The sequence below is a fragment of the Phoenix dactylifera genome, chromosome 5 (assembly GCF_051530095.1).
Source record: "Phoenix dactylifera cultivar Ajwa chromosome 5, Ajwa_hap1_PhDact_Kaust_v1.1, whole genome shotgun sequence".
Taxonomy (NCBI): domain Eukaryota; kingdom Viridiplantae; phylum Streptophyta; class Magnoliopsida; order Arecales; family Arecaceae; genus Phoenix; species Phoenix dactylifera.
Window position 1 is genome coordinate 21,421,416 of NC_143194.1, and position 16,681 is coordinate 21,438,096.

A 16,681-nucleotide genomic window follows, 5' to 3' on the forward strand; every position below is an offset into this window, starting at 1 on the left:
GATAGCAATCTTCGTGTCGTGGCCGTAGTCTCTATGGAAGCGGCAGTATTTGCCCGTGCGCTTCCGTGACTTGGATGGTCGCATCTTCGAAGGAGACTGAAGGTAGCCGCAGCCCTTGATTTCCGTGAGGATTTGGGCTCGAGAGGACGTAAGAGGAGTATACTCCTCGAAACTTCGGTGGGAGAGGTGTCTCCCAAATCTTCGAGAGGATCGGCTCCTCGACCGATAATGCTCCTCGCGGAGTTCCGCGATCTGGTCCCAAAGCATTTGGATTTGTCGCCCCGCTTCCTCGACCTTCTTGTCGAGTTCGGTGATTGATGGAGCTCCAGCTGGATGAAGAGTTTGGATAACCACAGCCAGGGTTTGGACTTGCTGAGCGAGCAGGTATAACTACCCTGGCTGAATCTGAGAGGTTTGGTCCGCAGGGACGGATGATGCTGGAGGTGGACCTTGGAGAGAGCAGTCGGGCATTGATTCCCGACTGCTCGATGCGTTTGGGGCCCCTTGGCTCATTATCCTCGCGATCACAACTCAGCCCTTCCTCTAGCGCCAAATATGTTGTGGTTCAAATCTAGCCCGAGGGTGACCATGCCAGTTAAGCCGAGGAAGCCACCGGTGTGGAGAGGGGAAGATGGGAACCACCTCCTGCGCGACGATTGCGGACCTGCACAAAGCCTCACCGATTTTCCTGATGAGGGTCCTCCGATGATCAAGTTAGAGCAGGCAAATTTTGGATCAGCTAAGAGAGGTTCCTTAGGAATTACCTGACTGAGCTATTTATAGCCTCGGTAGAGTGGCCCGATGATAGAGGTACTGTCAGTCCCCATCATGAGGAGGTATGGCTCTGAGCCGGATGGCGTGCAGTCAAGGTAGGCAGGTAACGTGCGGTACAGCCTGTTCTTAAGAATGGTAGGGCGTTGACAGTCATAGCAGGGCATGGCCGAAGTAGTTAAGGTGCCGTCTGACTGCTGTTGGCCGGTTATGGAGGCATGATGCGGCAGTGTGGTGAAGTACGGCCGCGTAGGCAGGCGTGGGTCTGCATGTGGATGTGGTTGTTAGTAAGGTCGAGCTCGTTAAGTAGTCACGTCAGGCAATTAGTGAGGCCGGCTTGGTGTAGGCTGGGAGGGCTCGGTTTTCCGGATTTCGAGGTGTACTCGAAGGAGCGCTCCAAGCTTGAGGGTCGGAGCATATGCTGTGCATTGCTGGGGTCGGCGTCTTAAACTTGGTCGGGACGGGTCGGCGTTTATCGGAAAGTATCTCGAGCTCGGTCGGGGGAGTCGGCGAATGTCCGGAGTTGGCATTTAGTAGACCGAAACTGGGTGGCCTTTTAGTTGTGGGCTGGACGATCCGTTTTTCCCTCTATCATATATATATATATATATATATATATATACATATGTACATGTATATACACATATATATATATATACACATATATGTACATGTATATACATATATATATATATATACATATACATATATATGTATATGTATGTATATACATGTACATATATGTATATGTATGTACATATATGTACATATATGTATATGTTATGTATATGTATATATAATACACACACAAATATCATAGGGAGTGATAGATTACCAGAGATGCAAATGAGCTAGCTAGCTCTGTGGGCCCAAATTTAGTACATTCTTTGAGTTGTTATATTAGGCCCATCTTACGAGAAGAATTGAATATCTTCTATTTAAATTTTAAACTTAAAAAAGCTTGGGCTGTTGCTGGTTTCACTTCCAAAAAAAAATAAAAAATCAGGCTTAATGGTGGGCGGGCCTGGGACTGGCTCTATAAAATTGGATCGAGTCTGAGAAAAAAATTTAAGCCCCATTATAGAGTCAGGCCAATCTAGGTATAGCCATCGAGCCTAACTTCTGCTTCAGAACCCGACCCGGAGTTTGATTAGCTCAAACTACATGTATGTGAAAACGTTGCTTCTAGAAAGTAGAAAGATGGTCAACGCAAGCACACTTGTCAACTGAAAACATGGTAGGCTCTTCGAGAGACCAAGACACAAGCCTCAGGGACAGGGTCGGCCTAACTCTTAGGCAACTTAGGCGGTCGCCTAAGGCCTCGGACTAAAGAAGACCCACCACAGGAAAGATCTCAAAGACAAAATGAAAAGGAAAAAGGCCTCCCTGTAAGTTCGCCTTAGGCCGGCCCACTGCAAGAAAGGCCTAAAACACAAAACGGCCTTAAGCCTTAAAATATATTGGGCTGCTCCTGCTCGGAGAGCACAAAAATCAACACACAATTATTGTAGATGTCTAACAACCAACATAGTGGGGAAATATAGAATGAGCACCCACCCTTAGGGAAGGTACTTTGCAACATCGAGCCCCAAGATTCTAAACCAAACCTCATCACCAAGCAACCGAGAGGCTCGCTTCCTTAGTTTCCAATCTCTTTACAAGTCAAGATGCTTTTGTGCTGCATGACATCAAGCTTTAGTTCTAACACGAGGTCCGCATGCTAAAGGATCTCCCTTCGACCCTTTGCATGTCCTCATTGTTCTAGATGTGATGCAAACTTTAAGATTACGAATCAGAATAATTAAGTTCTGTACACTGTAAAGGATGGTTTCAATCTTCAAAGAAGGCTTCTCTTTCTAACTTGGAATAGGAATAAAGTGCGGCCAACCAGTTGTACAACTCCATGTTTTGAAGATGTTCCTTGGCGTTTCAAATCATCGGTTGGAACCCAAGTAGCATGCAAATAAAAAGAAGGAAAAGGAAACAGCAGAATAAAGAATTAGAACCTAATTAATGGCAGTGCTGATGTTTGAATAGACTTCTATACATATGCAACGAGAAAGTAGCATATATGCTCCTCGTAGGGTTTGAATTCAATGTCGAAAATATCGAGAAGAACCTAACTTGCATTAGTTGGGGGGTTTCATTATTGTTGTCAAACAAAAGGAAGGAAAGCTGTGGGGCGGAGGAACCTCCATGAGTGCATGGGTAGGTTACAGTGGAATGTGCTTGCGCTTTCTTACGAATATAACGATGACTCTTTCCAGATCCTTGCTTTTATCACTCGTTGGACCTTGGTGATATTGAAATAACGGGCCAAGAATGGTTCCTTACGTCTAAGCTTCCATAATCTTACCATAGATTAATCTAACGTGGTATTTGGTGGAGCCTTACATCAATATATATTACTCAAATTCATATCAAAGAATATTTAGGCAAAGTAACTTAAAATGATTTAGAACACGGATTCCACCTACCGAGAACTTTTTTTTTCTTTTGGAGGGGGAGAGAGAGAGAGAGAGAGAGAGAGAGAGAGAGAGAGAGAGAGAGAGATGACCTCTAAGTTACATGAACGGTCAAGTCATACTATATATCTTTAATTGATTAAATTATTCTTAAGTTATAAGCTGCCTTCTTGAGAGAATTGCACAACGAAATAATTATGATGCCAATGGTGAAAGGATTCTTTTCAATTAGTTATTTATGAATGCAGATTAGTTTCTCATTGGAATACAAATAAGTTTTAATTGTGTCTGTTTTTAATACCATGCTTAACCGCTTACAGATGTGTTTGAGGCATTTTATTTCAACAATTGTGGTGGTGATTGGTTGATTAAATCATCGACGAAGGACATTCCTTTTGCATGTATTGATACATATGTTTTTCTTGAATGTAAACTACATCAAAAATGCAATATTATTCGTAAATATAAAATGTAGTACTGGTTATTATAATATTTAAAAATAGACATGAGATCAACTATTTTTACCTAAAAAACTAATTCCAACTATGATGGTCAAACATATATAGTTTCAAGCTATGACTTTACTAAGAATATTGCTGGTTTTTGTTATTTTATATTTTTCTTTTTTGCGGACATACACACAACACAATTAGGAAAGTATGCCCCCTTGATTCCATATTCAATGAAAAGCACATAAAAAAGCAATTAAAGTTGGCCTTTGTTTTATTAAAAGTGGAATTTTAGGCAACCCCTTGCTGCTTTGACTGTCATTTTATGTTTTAGGGTCTATTGGCTTTGGATGTTGAACCGGTCGCAGGCTCTTATTTTCTTCAAACTGCCAGAGTAATTAACAAGATTCTCCAACTTGGTGATCATTGGTTGATGATTCTCGCAAGTATTCTTAAGCAATCAAACTGATATATTTTTACGATCCATTCATATATTCATGATTTATATTTAAAAATCTTTCATTCATGAATCAACGATGCTATCTAGTGATGATGGTACTACCGTTCCTGCTATTACTTTTTCTATGCATTACCACTCCTATGCTTAACTTTTCCATGAACTACAGTTGAAGAGCTGGATTTTATTAGTGATGAAACCTGTATAGTTGAATTTATCATGTTATTGTTCTCCTTCATCCTTAACTCCACGTAACTACTTCTAGATCTACCAGAACTATAAGCAAACCAAGGGCGGAAGCATGCTATTAGATGCTTTGTTAATTGAAAGATATTGAAAATGATCACCATTTGGAATAGAATAGTGGCACGAGATTCCTACTTTTATTTGTTCTTTCACAGGTGACGAAAATATTGGAACCTTCTGATGCAGGCTGTCAAATTCTATTGCTTCCGTAACATCTTCGCGTGCACCGCCCAGGAATTCTAGCTCCAGTCTTCAGCCAAATAGGAGATGCCATGACGACTAGGCTGCCAAACCTATCCTCCAAGGTATTCCAGCCATTGTGACATAAACTATCATGTTAGTTATTTTCCCGAGGACAAATAACTTTCCTTTCACCTTCGAGGGTCGATATAGAAATTGGCGAATCAAAAGATTCCTCACCTTCTACTTTTTTTCAAAAGAAAAAAGAAACAGAGAGAATTTTGCCGGTGATGCCGCACTTTCTTTCCATTGGGTTTGTTTGTTTGTATCAGAGAGCGAGGGGGGGAGAGAGAATGGATACCATTCCACTAGATTTTTTTCCACAAGCTGGTTCTTTGCACCGAAATGAATCTAAAAAATTATCGGCCACTTATAATTATAGAAAAGGTTAGTCTGAAGATATTATTTGAATTTCTTGTCTTTATATAAGTAGCCCCAAAAAGACGTATGCTGCACTATTTCTTAACATGCTGGATTCGCTTTTATACTTTTATTTAAGGCTTTATTCAAAAAAATACTAGTCACAAGATGTTATTTAGGTATTTTTGGTCATGTACTAGTATTCAAGATCTTTTCGGTGCATAATTGATATAAAATTAAATGCATGACAACATGCATGAAATCTAAGGATATATCATCCAACAAGATACCCAGCTTTATGCGGAGCTAAGGATTTGGTGCAGTTCCTTGGAGGGTGTAACTAAGAAAAAGTAGAAGTCCATCCAGCATTAACTTACGTAAGCTAAGAGGAAAAATTAATGCACCTCCAACGTACCCAACCCACCCTTGCCAGCTCTCTGACTTGGTAATAGGCCCCATAATACCATCATGGTGAAGTGAGTTTAAAGGAATCAATTGAGTCAATGCTGGTTTCAAAATGAAATCCAAGGTCTATTCGGGGTTTTTATTAAATTTTTGTTTTTGTTTCTTTAAGGATTATTGAAACTCCATGGAGATTGATTTGTGAAATTCTAGACGGAGATGACTTTGAACCATAGAACTTATGTTATTCATTGCTTTTTTCTCAAAAAATATTTTTAAAAGCAATATTTTTATTCGTGCTAGTTCATTTTTCTTCTTTTTCTTTAATTTTTGAAAATAGAAACGAAAAACAAAAACAATACCAAGTAGGCTCTGAACCGTTGAACACGATACGCAATGTCTAAGATGTTTATAAATCAAAGTTTAAATAAATTTTGTATGTCTATAACCATCTCATGTGATCCCAACTATTTAGATTTGATTTTATAGATGCTCACAAAAAAAAGGAAAGCCCTAATCAAATGGAGATTCATTCTCTGCCGCTACCTTTTTCATTCTCTGCACAAGTAAGAATGAATGAATGAACTCGAGGTGCAACTTTGCTGGGATGGTTTTAATAGAAGCATAAGATAGACCCAAGAGAGATCCGAACTTGGCCAATTCTAGCTCAGCTTGATTAATGAACATAACTCTAATACATATTGTCGACTTTTTTCTCGACAACTTAAGTTTTCTCTCATCTATTTCTTAGCTGACACAGTAACAGTGCCAAGTTCATTGAAATTCATCATGAGTTCGAATCTTTTCATGCTAATAATTTGTTTAATTAAACTAATTAACATGATGAGACATGTTAAGTTTCACATCCACACACGTATATGTAATAATTTAAATCAAGTGATGAAACTTTCATTGTACACAACTATGTTGACTCCACGGGGCTTCCTATCTTCATGCAAAGTTATATACCTAACCCGGAATCTACGGAGAAACTGAGTACCGATTCTAAATTCTAAAATCAAAGTCGAAACATGTTGGATCTTTGTCGTGCACTGTCGAGATTCAGAAGTTTACAATTCTACTACTTGGATACTTTATCACGCGTGGACTGACTGAGTCTGGTCGTGCCGATTTGGCGGGGCCCGCACCGCACCCCGCCCTCGCCGACCATGATTTGGGTTCCGATATCCGGGCCCCACAAGATCAGTCGTGCTCTCAGAACGTGGCAGTCTCCGCTGCCCCGCAGGGTTCCATGTGGGTGTTTTGTTCGGGTGCACGTAGCCTTTGGTGCCTTTTTCAGTTCCGTCGTTCCGTGGAAGCTTCTTGCCGGGAATACTACCGACATGCCACCTCGCCACGGTGTACTGTTGCTTCGGAACCATTTTAAATTATGCACGAAAATTTATGCCACCAATAAGAGAACGAATAGTGTTCGATCCGTAGGGACAATTAAATTATCAAACTATTATAATTAGAAGAAAGAGAGCAACCTTAATCAATTTGAAGCCTCACTTTCGGCCTGATTAGAGCCTTTTATGTCATTCATTCATTGATATTGACTTCAAGGGCTAAAGAATTGATTAAAATAATTTTTTTCTGTAACAAAAAAAACTAATAAGGTGACGAGAGGCCAATGCTGTAATGTTTCCAAAGTCATGCTTTTCTTTTCTAAAGTTCTATAGTTTTCTTTACGATGATATGGCTATCAAACTTGCAAGTGTGTAGTCTTCTTTACTTTTATTTTTTGATAAAAACCTTGAAGCTGCCTCAGCCCTCAGCGAGGGAAGGCTGAGAACGATCCCTTGCAGCCTCGATCTCATGAGGTCCGAACTATTAATCATACTCTAGCCTCGAAGTTAAGACATCCATCAGATTAAGTTGCTCGTCTCCTTAGTAACAAAGATATGGACATATGAAACCTATAGAACAGATCCTATACTCAAGTAAGGTCATAGTTGAGTAGTTGATTTGCGTAAAACAATTTAGTTGCTTTTTGGAGTCGTAACATAACATACGTCTATTTTATGCCTATAAATTTAGAAAAAAATCTTTTAGCCTCTAGAATTTAATTTGGTTGAATGTGGTAATGATTATTTATTGTATTTAATGTGATTGTTATGTTGATTTTAACATTTTTGTTTTAGGCAAGAAATGGTTGCATTAAGGCAGCAAGGTATTTCCTTTTGTACGTTATGATTCATGTCCGGATAAATGCAATGAAGCTTTGACAGTGATTTGAAATATCTTTGGTATCCATTATTGTACTTCAAGTCTCCGTCATTTAAAAACCAAACATTAAGGTTTGGCGGTGATTTGAAATATCTTTGGTATCCATTAATGTACTTCAAGTCTCCATCATTTAAAAACCAAAGCTTAAGCTTTGACAGTGATTTGAAATATCTTTGGTCTCGATTAATATACTTCAAGTCTCCATCATTTAAAAACCAAAGCTTAGACAAGGCACATACTCAAGAGAAATACTTTGGGTTGCAATCACAATATGTAGCAGATGGTTGAATGGATTTGTCGATAAGAATCCATGTCTCTCATGAATTGCACTCATCCATTAATTTTTTTATGAATGATATGTAATTCATTGGAGAGTAGATTCCAATCAGGATGACATGGAGCTCATTGGCAACATATTGTGGTTTGCAACATGTTGCAACTTAAGCGAATAGGATGTTCCTTTTTTCCCATTTCAATTTTTCTTATGTTTTGTTGTGCATTGAAGGGTTGCATCATTTAAGTTGCATGTACTAACAAATGTGGTCTTGCTCTCGCAGTCGCACAAAATGTGTATATATAGGCTACAATTACTAGCAAACCTTTCTTGTTCAATAAAGATGTTTTGATAGTGCCAACTATTTGAACAATTCTTTTTTTTTTAATCAAGCTCTAAAAATAATGACATATTATAAGCTAGAACTTTATATATGCCAGCTGGCCTACTCTAAATTTCAGCATTCAGCTTGATAATACTCAGGTCATGTGACTCAAGTTATTTACCATAAACATATTACCCCAACAAAGGCCTCCATAATGCACATTGTAATAAATTCTTTTGCAAGACGATTGGTGCTAGGTTCTTTGTGTTTGAAAGTTTTAGCCTGTGCCTCAACTTCAATAAGAGTTCTTTTTTAAAATGAATCAACAATTGTGTCAGCTGCATTTTGATTTTGATTTTCTTTTTTTCTTCTAGCTAGCTAATTAAGAGCCTAAACATTCCTGTTGCTCAACTTAAAATTATAACTAATTTCCCACTAAAATGCAAGTGCTATAAGTGCTGCATATTTCACAACACAAAACCGTTTTGCCATGCATTTTAAGAGGGTAAGAGCATTATGTATTGCATCTGGAGCTGAACTTGATACTCCAAATGCTTGGATACATGGTGAGTGCATGCAAGACCAAAAATATCAAGAAGAAAAATGATTGAAAACAATTAGGTTTATTTTATCTTGGTACTATGATAACTGGGACAGTATGGTTAATCTTAGAGCACCAACGAATACCTTTGACAGCTTAGTCCATAAATGCCAAAGTTTTTACTCCTAGTAATGATATTCTTTAAAGAAAATTATATAGTAGTTAGAAGTTTTCAAAAGATGGACACCACAAATAGTTATAGCATCGATGAAGATAGAAGCCTTAACCCTTCATTTCTGGTTTGAGCTTCTAGATGATACAAGACTTTTAATCCGAGTTATCTCACTAGTCGACGTCTTAGGGTACGCGAGTACCGCGTGGAGGCAAAAGCACACCACAACATGACGAAAGACTACGACCACTCACTACATAAACAGATGAAGCTTTGAATCTTCATGAAGAGTCGTCATCAGAGTGGTGGCTCCCCGAAGTATATATGTTCTAGGCTTGACAAAGGCCATTCTGGGGGAGGTGGGCTAGGCACTGTGGCTCCATGACAGCATCCTTAGTGTAGAGAGAGAGAGAGAGAGAGTTATTATAATGAAAGGACTTTTGAAGCAGGGAGGAAAGCACAAAGATGTATTATTATGAAAGAAAAGGTCCAAGGAGAGAGAATGGAAAGGAGTGAGGTAGTTTCCTCGTTAGCTTCTTGTGAGTGTCTTCCTGTTAAACTGGTGGTCATGGTCCTCGAAAGAAACTAGCTTTTACTAGTAAAAAGGTTTATCATTTAGAGGTCGTACTTCACGCGGAAACAACTTTTATATTTAGATCTTGATTTGTTTCACATAATACATTTTTGCGTCGTGCGTTGACACATCGAAACATGCATGGAAATTGTAATCGCCTACACGTGGTGCAAAATAATGCTTCTTTGTGAAGTTCGAATCCTCCATTGGTCCAATTGCAGGAAATTTCTGCAGCTTGTGCATGCAGCAAGTACTTGATGGCAGCTTTTAATCTTTCGAGAGTAAATTTGTCCAGCATGTACAGTCCGAGGTAGACTACTTTCAGTTTATCCAGGCAAGCAGAGAGATATGAAAAATGTACTGCACATTACTTTATTTAAAAAAATTATTTCTAATGCTAAAATTATGAGGCTTCGTGTAGGCACGTATTTAGTTCCACATCGATGATTCGTCGAAGAGATTGTGGGTATTTATATAGAACTAAACTTAAAAAATACCTTCCGGCTAGCCTTTTTGAGGTACTGGAATGTTACAAATGGTATCAAAGCGAATTCGTCCCATAACCTATGTGGACTAGGGCACACAGCAATACGAGTTTATGGAGGCTGATTACAGGCCGATCGTGGTGCTTGTGATTAGATTTAAATTTTTAGCATGATAAGGACGTCAGGACTTGAATGAAGAGATCTGTGCGGGCGTGTATTTAGTCTCATATCGATTATTTACCGAGAAGATATTGGGTACTTATATAAAACTGAATAATATAAAAAAATACCTTCCAGCTAGTCATTTTGGGTAAGATCCTGTATTGTGATAACAATTATGCATGAGATACATCTGTTAAGCATTCATGGGGACCACCGCAGTATTTTGTTTTAATTAAACAGATATTGACAGCAGCTCTCGTCTTTAAACTTATAATTACCATATGTTCAAAAATTTATAGGGAATTTATGTTACATAGGATCCAATGTAGAGAAGAAACTTCGATGGATGCTATCGAAGCAAACAGGCCATATACCATGTTTAAATGGTTTTTATTTCCATCCATCACCATCATGGGCGAATATGACTATTCTTTTGCTTTAACCTGCAAGCCTGGATCCGAGAAATTGCACGGGCAATAGCCAAAACGTAACTGCGTTGGATATACCAACGGAAATTTCTGGAAACCATCAAACCAACTATAAGTTGACGACAACCGCTAGTTTTCCTCAAGTATCTCGTAGCATTTTTATCCTTGGAACAATCAATGGGCCCTTTCCACGCCTTGAATCCCTCCAAAAAATACTTTCCCAAAACGCGTAAAAAGCGGTAATCATTGAAGAAGAAGAGCTAATTTCTCTCAGAAAATTAAAGGTTCCAAAAAATATTTAGTAGATATTTATCGAAAACTTTCATGGGGAGGCAGCCCGCGGCTACAGTTTCCTGGGGGTGTTTAGTTTCTGGAAACTTTTTTCAGAAAAAGACACCCAGTAAAAAAAAAAGGGGAAACTAAAACAAAGGTGGGGAGGAGGTTAAAGAAAAGTTTTCCTTTTGCATGATCATCCCTATATTTGTCTGAAATTGCAGCTTAGCTCCTTGTTTTCCATAATTGCAGAATGGTCATTAAGCTCTGCTACGGTGTAGAGAGAATATTCATTTATACTTAATTGAAATGCCTAAATTACCCTTAGTCTAATTAAATTATCTTGTAAAATAACTAGGTGTTGGTTGATCCAAGAGATAACCCCATTCTTTCTCTCTTCTTCTCCACCAAACTCCAAAGAAATTCTGATTTTTCCATGCTTTAATGCATTTCAATTTTTTTTATTAAATGTTGCCATTTTTTGTATTAAAGGTGAGGATTAGAACGTGTTTTTTTGGTAATAGTTTATCTCTTTCTTACAAAGATTTTATATGATTACTGCTAAAAAGTCTTTCATCATTGTTTTCGATTAAAAAGATATTAGATTCCAAGGTTAGAATTTTTCGGCTTCATTATTCTTAGAGGGCAGCAACATATAATTGTTTTTTCTTTATGGCATCATGTGATTGCCGTCTTGATATTATTTGATGTTTGTGAGACTTCGTGCTTGTAAAAGATTGACTTTTTTCTCAAATGAATGAGATTTAAAGTGTAATGGATTAATTTAGGTACCTAGATATGTCAACTAAAATATCAGAAAGAGCAATTCTTGATATGCTTGTTAAACTTGTTACATATTTTAAGACTCTAAGAAAAAAATATAAGATATACTTCTGAGTCTTCGATGTCTTTATCTCATTCTATTGTAAAATAGCACTTACTTTACTTGCTAGCTAGCTAGCCAAATAGGTAGCTTCACACTCTCATCCACCTTTGCCTACATTTGTTGCATATAAGTTCTTACCCCACAAGCCCAAAGATTTAGTTTCAACTGGTATTTGTATTGCTCATCAATAATTCATTTTATAATGTAAGAACTAGCACAAGAATTAGATTGTTTTTTTTTTAGAACCATCATGGGACTTACTTTTTTTTTAATTCGACGTGGGTAATATAATTCAAGCTCAATACTATAACCAAGGATGCACCAAAACTTGTGGTTACATTATGTTTTAGTTTTAACTGTTCATATTAATGCATATTAATACGTGATTATTCATATATCTTTTTACGACAAGCTACAACTAATTTTGATGGATGGATATTTAGAAATTGCAAAAATAGTTAGGCTAACCTACTACTCTAGCCGTTTGAAACAAGGCTTTTATGAAAAATGACTAGCCCATAGTATCACTTTTTGCAATATCATCTAAATATTTAGATAATTCAACCTATAGATGCATCAAACCAAATTGTATGTTGTCAAGCATATATATATTATTAATTGAAAGATATTGCACTTGCAAACCTTGTACATTCTTGATATTTAATTTGATATGAATAGTTTGATACAAATGAATATGGTGGTTATAAAAGTTATTCACTTACAAAAGCAAATCTCAAAGCATTTCTTGCATTCCATGCCATAAACTCTTTTCCATGGACAATAAGCTCAAATTGCATCTTTCTAGAAAACTCAATTTACAGTCAGTTACGAGGTATTTGTTGCTGTTGCCGATTCTTTTCAAAGAGGAAGGTCTAGCCTAATCTCATAAATTGATTTAAAACGGTTTACTTACAAAGTTGGTCCAATCAAACAAAAGTTTATTTTAGATATTAGGTTTATTGTTAACAGGATATTCGATCCATGAGCTCTATATCAGAGTTTAATGTAAGGGCTGGCTTGAATATTTTCTTAAAATTACAATGACTATTATGCAATAAAGAGAAAGAAAGGCAGTGACCTGTAACTTTAGAAAAGTATGGGGATGGTTCTGCGAAAAATTCTAAAGAAGAAAGTTGGTAAGGGAGCGGAAGGAACAGTGCAGTCACGGACGTGACGCCCCTACGGAATTGGCTAGTTTGGGCAAAAGAACCCACGAATCCGTGGGTGCTTGACGTGTGAGACAGCGGGGCCATCCGCCACGTGGCGCCCTGTCACGGACACGTGGCTCGGTTGCACCTTGCACGCGTTTTGTCCGTTTTGGTGCCTATAAATCCCCATGATTACCCCGACTCCCTCCATTGCGAGAGTCGAAGTACCACGACTGCTTCATTTGTTCTTCCATTCTTCTCCTCCTCGCCTCTTGGTAAGAAGAAGAGCAAAGAAGAGAGATCATACTGTCATAAAATTCTTGCAGTCGAATCGAAAAGTTCTTAAGAACTGTCAGCAGGGGAGAAACAGAGGAAAAAAATCTTGGGGTTGAAGATGGCGAAGCGGAATGTAATGGTGACGGAGGAGATGGCCATCACGGCGGCGGCGGCGGGGAAGGTGGCGAACTCGTCGTCCTCACACTTTTCCTTCCCGCCGCCGCGTGGGAACAGTGGGAGTGTTAATTTTTCCAACTTTAAGAAACTTCTAACCCAACTTGAGATCAACGGTAGCAGTGGAAGGATCCATGGATGGGTCGACTCGATGAAGGCGTCGTCTCCAACGCATATCAAATCGGGTTCTCTGCTCGCGTCGCCTGTTGCGGCCTCTCATGACGAAGAGTATGAGAACTGGATGGTGAGTTTTCCCCCCTTTTCTTTCAGCTGAGAACTTTTGGTACTGGAATTCTGATTTGGTTCGGTTTAATTGATAAATGGTGCTGATACTATGGTCAGAAACAACACCCGTCGGCGTTAAAAATATTCGACGAGATAACGGCTGCATCCAACGGCAAGCAGATCGTGATGTTCCTGGACTACGACGGAACCTTGTCTCCGATCGTCGACGACCCTGACCTTGCCTTCATGTCCGAAAACGTTAGCTCAATCACCTTCTGAATGATCTCTATCTGTTTTTCCTTTGTTTCTCTTCCATGTGCTCTGTTTCTCCTCTGCTTCTGTGGGTCTTCTTGGAATTGGAGGTTGTGTGGGAATAAGGGTGAGATTCTGACATTTGGTTTCTTCTTGGAATCAGATGAGATCGGCTGTTAGGGAAGTGGCAAGGCGTTTCCCAACTGCTATTGTGAGCGGGAGGTGCAGAGATAAGGTTCGTTCCCATTTCTTCCCACACCTCGAGAAGTAATGGAACTTCTTCTATTCTTTCTAACTCATTTCCTGCTTTGATTTACTTGTGTGCAGGTGTACAGCTTTGTACAATTAGCGGAGTTGTACTACGCCGGAAGCCATGGCATGGACATCAAAGGACCTGCCAAACAGCCCAAGCACACGAAAGCTAAGGTGCTCTTCCTCGTTCTCTCTTCTATAAAAAATAGCGACTTTTTAATACATTTCTTCCATTACTATTGTTTATTATTTTCTTATCTGCTTTTTGGTTCTATATGGTTCGTTTAGGCCAAAGCAGTTCTCTTTCAACCAGCTAGTGAGTTCCTGCCCACGATAGATTCGGTGAGGTTTGCTTCCCTGAAACTTCCTGCTTAGATTCAGTCAAAAAAAGAAACTTCCTGCCAGTCTATCACAATATATTCTACTGTGCGACATTATGTAGTTGCATAGCAATTCTTGTTCTTTTCTGATCTAATTAAAATATGAAGAAAGCTTTGCCAATCATGTTGTTTCATTCTGTAATAGTGTTGCAACTAAGTCAATCCTCCAGAGATCACCACCATTTGACTAGTATATTCCGGTCACATCATTATGGTTTTTTTTTTCCCTGAAGGTTTATAAAGCATTGGTCACGAAAACTGAATCCACCCATGGGGCTAAGGTGGAGAACAACAAGTTCTGTGTATCAGTTCACTTCCGGTGTGTCGACGAGAAGGTAGAGAGCTCATCTCACATACTGCAAGTGCTGCAGACTATTTTTACCAGAAATTCAATAGTCTCCTACATTTAACACTATTTTCTGCCAACTTTTAACCAGAAATGGGGTGCGTTAGCCGAGCAGGTCAGATCAGTGCTCAAGGACTACCCTGAACTCCGGCTCACCCAAGGAAGAAAGGTGCGACATAGCTCAAAAAACATTGGTTGTAATTTTGGTATATTATTTATATATATAAGTACCATTTCTTTGTATCCACTCGCATGACTGTGACTTGGGCTCCTTGCTTCTTGACCTCTAGGTGTTGGAGATTCGTCCTCCTATCAAATGGGACAAGGGGAAGGCCCTTGAGTTTCTATTAGAGTCTCTTGGTAAGCCTTAACACAACATATTACATCGATCCCATCCTTTTGGCCATTTCAGAACATTAGGTTGCATGCTATTTCTTTTAGTTGCGTTGGTCGTCAACCATCAAACATAAACACTCAATTTAATACCTTTTTGCTCTCTAGGATTTGCCGACTGTAACGACGTGCTGCCAATATATATTGGAGATGATCGCACTGATGAAGATGCTTTCAAGGTATTCTATCACTGTCATCTTCTAAATTAGATTAATATCAATTCTAATGCTGAAGTTTAAGAATATGTGTTTCCTCAATGTCTGTTTTAGGTTTTGCGGGATAGAGGACAGGGTATAGGCATTCTTGTTTCCAAACTTCCAAAGGAAACCAGTGCCTCCTTTTCTCTCGGTGAGCCTGCCGAGGTAATACTCATTGCCAATTTTATGACACTATTTTGATAAAAAAAAAAAAAGTTGAGATATCTTGCTAATGTCATTGTTTTAAATGTTTGTATAGGTTATGAACTTTTTACGTCGCCTGGTGGACTGGAAGCGTCTCTCCCACAAGGAACGTGGCCATCATCCCCATGAACGTCTCGGCCGGCTTGGGATTAAATGAGAGGAGCTCTTTTCTCTCTCAAGGAGAAAGAGTCGTATAAATAATGATGTATCTCCCTTTTCTTCTTGTAGCCATTTAGCCTTTTCCCCGCTATTTCAAACTTGGGCAGGCTTTAAAGCACATCACCTTGTCTTTCTTGCCTTATCAAATTGTTTTCTCCATACAGGATATGGTATCATATTTTCTCACGATATCACATGATCTCAGAGTGGTTTAAGAATGGATTAGTGCACAGGTTGGTATAGGTTAATGACTCTAAGATGATCCAAGATCCTAAAAGATAAGATTCTTGGGAATATATGTGATACTGTCGAGATCCCAAGAAACGGTCACTATATGAGTGGATCGATCATATATATAGTTGCAGCAACTTCCATTTCTCCATATATACGAAACAAAGATGATTATGGGTTGTGAAGCAAAAAATAAAGGGATGTAGATAATGGAAGGATGATAGAAAGAGAGAACAAAAAAATCAATAATATATGATTTTACTGCATATAAACATATATATGAACAGCTGGTATAAATGGATCGTTTCATTTCCGAGTTAATATCCTACGCGATCTCATGGAAATGGATGTTCTCGTCAACATTAATTATGGAAAGTTTTTTAATGTGGAATGTAAGCTTCTTAATACAAACAACTAATCCTTAACGTCACCTTGGAAAAACTATATATTAACATATAGGAAGAGCTTGACAAATTGGATTCCTCCTGGACCCAAAAGAAACCAGGAAAACATTGAGAGTTAAATATATGCATTGAATCCGGAAGCGAAAATGTCAAATTGTGAAACCTGATTAATGCTTGATACATGCCACATTAAACACATGTAAGGACCCAATAAATCATTAATTTTCAAGACTTAATCTTGTGGTACTGTACCAGGGTTTGAATCTTGATACAAGCTTGTGGGCTCCCGAAGCAACATTGT

At 38.6% G+C, this 16,681-nt stretch overlaps 1 protein-coding gene across 1 annotated transcript; it reads left to right on the plus strand.

Annotated features, from left to right (window-relative positions):
• Positions 1-13,095: 13,095 nt before the first annotated feature.
• On the plus strand, positions 13,096-15,934 carry LOC103711265 (putative trehalose-phosphate phosphatase 6). Its single transcript, XM_008797348.5, has 11 exons — positions 13,096-13,581; positions 13,680-13,820; positions 13,978-14,049; positions 14,142-14,240; positions 14,355-14,408; positions 14,680-14,781; positions 14,884-14,961; positions 15,083-15,152; positions 15,294-15,364; positions 15,455-15,547; positions 15,642-15,934. The coding sequence occupies exons 1-11, from the start codon at positions 13,282-13,284 to the stop codon at positions 15,741-15,743; spliced, it is 1,182 nt and encodes a 393-aa protein (XP_008795570.2). The 5' UTR covers positions 13,096-13,281; the 3' UTR covers positions 15,744-15,934.
• The last annotated feature ends 747 nt before the right edge of the window (positions 15,935-16,681 follow it).